The sequence below is a fragment of the Malurus melanocephalus genome, unplaced genomic scaffold (genome assembly GCF_030028575.1).
Source record: "Malurus melanocephalus ecotype Western Australia unplaced genomic scaffold, MMel_1.1 scaffold_253, whole genome shotgun sequence".
Classification (NCBI taxonomy): Eukaryota; Metazoa; Chordata; class Aves; order Passeriformes; family Maluridae; genus Malurus; species Malurus melanocephalus.
The window spans coordinates 723,172-725,710 of record NW_026623485.1 but is presented as its reverse complement, the minus strand read 5'-3'; the positions used below and the strand labels follow the sequence as shown (position 1 = coordinate 725,710).

Genomic DNA, 2,539 nt, shown 5'->3' with positions numbered 1-2,539 from the left:
CCACCGAGCACGGGTTAAGAACAACTCTGCCGCTGTTTATTCCAGAAAAGCGAAACTGTACAAAATGGCCGTCAGCGGCGGCGGGGCTCAATCTTCCTCTTCCTCCTCCTCTTCATCCTGGTTGATCTGGAAGTAGCGCAGCTCGTAGCTCTCCTTGCTGTTGGCCACCACACGCAGCCAGTCCCGCAGGTTGTTCTTCTTCAGGTACTTCTTGGTCAGGTACTTGAGATACCTGTGGAAAAAGCACGGCTGACAATGGTGCCACTCTGCCCCCTGCCAGCACCTCAAGAAGCATTTTGGCTAATAAATCTTTATTGCTGTGGGCTCCCACCTCCAACAGGACCAACACATCCCACTGGCAAAGCTTCTGCCACAAAGCAGTGCAACCAGGGGGATTGCACCACAATGCCGTGACACAAAAACTGGGAGATCATTCCCACTCTGCCAAGACTGCAACCCCAGTGCCTTGTCCCCACTCCACAAGGAATCTCCACTGGGATGGTGGATACCCGCTGCTGGGATGTCCCAGGTGCAGCACCGACGTGGAGCAACAGCGYTGGGAGAAAGGCAGGTGCTCACAGGGCAGGGCACGCCCAGCACCCACACAGCTCTGCCATTCCCACCASTCCACGCCCAGCCAGCTCCTGAGCCACCTCTGCCGTGGCACAACCCCGGTTTGGCGATGCCTCTCCCAAGGACAGGCAGCCAGGAGAAGAGAGCAGAGGGACAGAGCCCCGCAGGACGAGGGGAACAATCTGGGACACCTCGGCACAACCACATTTTGCTGATGCAGCCAGGAGAAAGGGGCAGAGGACCAGAGCCACACAGGATGAGGGGAMTAATCCAGGAGACCTTGGGTGTGGATACCCCTAAATTCTCCATGCAGCACCTTCTGGCTGCAGGTCCCCACAATGCCCAGACCAGCAGCCTTCCCAGTTGGAACACTGACCACATTCCTCTCTCATAAATCATTTGGAAAGAGCAGCCATTCAGCGAGTGCCAGGTAGCACAAATCCCAGCACAACTCCTGCACTGAGATATCATTGCTCTACCAGCCTCTCCTGCCCACAGGCACTCATCCCCTGCCAAGGGCCCGTTGTGGCCACACTGACCACCTGACAGCAGCAGGACACGGGCCTGCCCCACCTCACCTCTTGGAGAACGGCACCTCTGACGTGACCGTGATCTTGCTCTTGCTCCTCTCGATGGTCACCACGCCCCCACCCAGGTTTCCCGCTTTGCCGTTCACYTTGATCCGTTCCTGCAGGAACTGCTCCTGCAAGAGGAACACAGCCATGAGCTGGAGCTGCAGYTCCACACAGACACAGCCCCCCGTGGTCTCTGGAGCTGGGGAAGACAAGCAGTGCCCCCATAGCCCAGGAAAGCAGGGGAGAGCTCCTTCCTCAGGCCAAGCTAATCCACCCCTTTGAAGCCACATCTGGGTGATGTGCTCAGGCCTGAACAATATTGGCATGGTGGATGTTCCTTGCCCTCCAAGGGGACAGTRGGGTCAGGCTCCTCTGAGCACCCCCCAGCCTCACCCAGAGCCATCCTTAATGTGATTTGGATGGGCTCAGGCTGCAGCACCATTTGCCTTGCTACATCCCTGGCATGATGGAACTCAGCCAGGAGATACGGACAAAAAAACTGTCCACGGATAGGGACAACACTCGTGCTTTAAGCACATGTGTCCCAAACACAGCCTCATCCCCAGCCCCGGCACTCTCTGCTCCTCTGGCCACGGGACGGCCTCAGGGGCACAGGGCAGGGCCGGGGGATAGCCGGGTATGTGCGGGGCCGCTGGGAACGGAGCATCACCGTCCTTAGGGCCCCGGGGACAGCGGGGCCGTCACGGCTCCCGGGAACACCCCGCACTCACGAAGTTGGCAGCGTCCATGATGCCATCCTCGACGGGGTGCGTGCAGTCCAGCGTGAACTTCAGCACCTGCTTCTTCTTCTTGCCACCTTTCGCCGCGGGCTTCTTCTGCTGTAGGGGGAAAGAGAGTGAGGGAGAGTGAAAGAAAGGGGGAGCGCCGTGCGGGACCGGTCAGGGGCGGCGGGGAGGGGCCGGGCCGAGCTCCGGGCTGGCCGCGAGGAAGGGCCCAGACACGGATCGAGTTCAGGGACACTGCAGTGGGGACGGGGCTCGCCCGCCGCCCGCCTCCACGATCCGCGTGGGCCGCGGGCGTCGCRTGGGAGCCCGGGAAGACGCGGGCCGGGCCCGGCCCCACGCGGAGGAGAGCGGGCGGGGGCAGACGGCGGGGCCGGGACAGACGGGGAGGGCCGCGATGGGTGTCGGGAACTCGGGGCGCGTTGCGGGGTGCCCCCGGGGCTGCCGGGGGAGGCTCGGGGCGGTCGGGGCCGGTGCCGGTCCCGCGCTCACTCACCGCGGGCGCCATGGCGGCTCCGCGCGGGGCAGAAAGGGAGCGCGCGCCGTGCGCCTGCGCACAACCGCGCTCGGGCCGCCCCAGCCGAGCGCCGACAGCGTCGATCGCTTCCGGTCCCACCCGCACGCGGCGCCGGCGAGCGGACAGTGCTG

The 2,539-nt window shown here is 63.0% G+C and overlaps 1 protein-coding gene across 1 annotated transcript; it reads right to left on the bottom strand.

Annotated features, from left to right (window-relative positions):
* Positions 1-14: 14 nt before the first annotated feature.
* Positions 15-2,470, bottom strand: RPL22 (ribosomal protein L22). Its single transcript, XM_057375652.1, has 4 exons — positions 2,388-2,470; positions 1,880-1,987; positions 1,152-1,276; positions 15-232 (listed from the first exon to the last, which is right to left on the bottom strand). Exons 1-4 carry the CDS (start codon positions 2,397-2,399, stop codon positions 88-90), a joined length of 390 nt encoding a protein of 129 aa, XP_057231635.1. The 5' UTR covers positions 2,400-2,470; the 3' UTR covers positions 15-87.
* Positions 2,471-2,539: the final 69 nt, after the last annotated feature.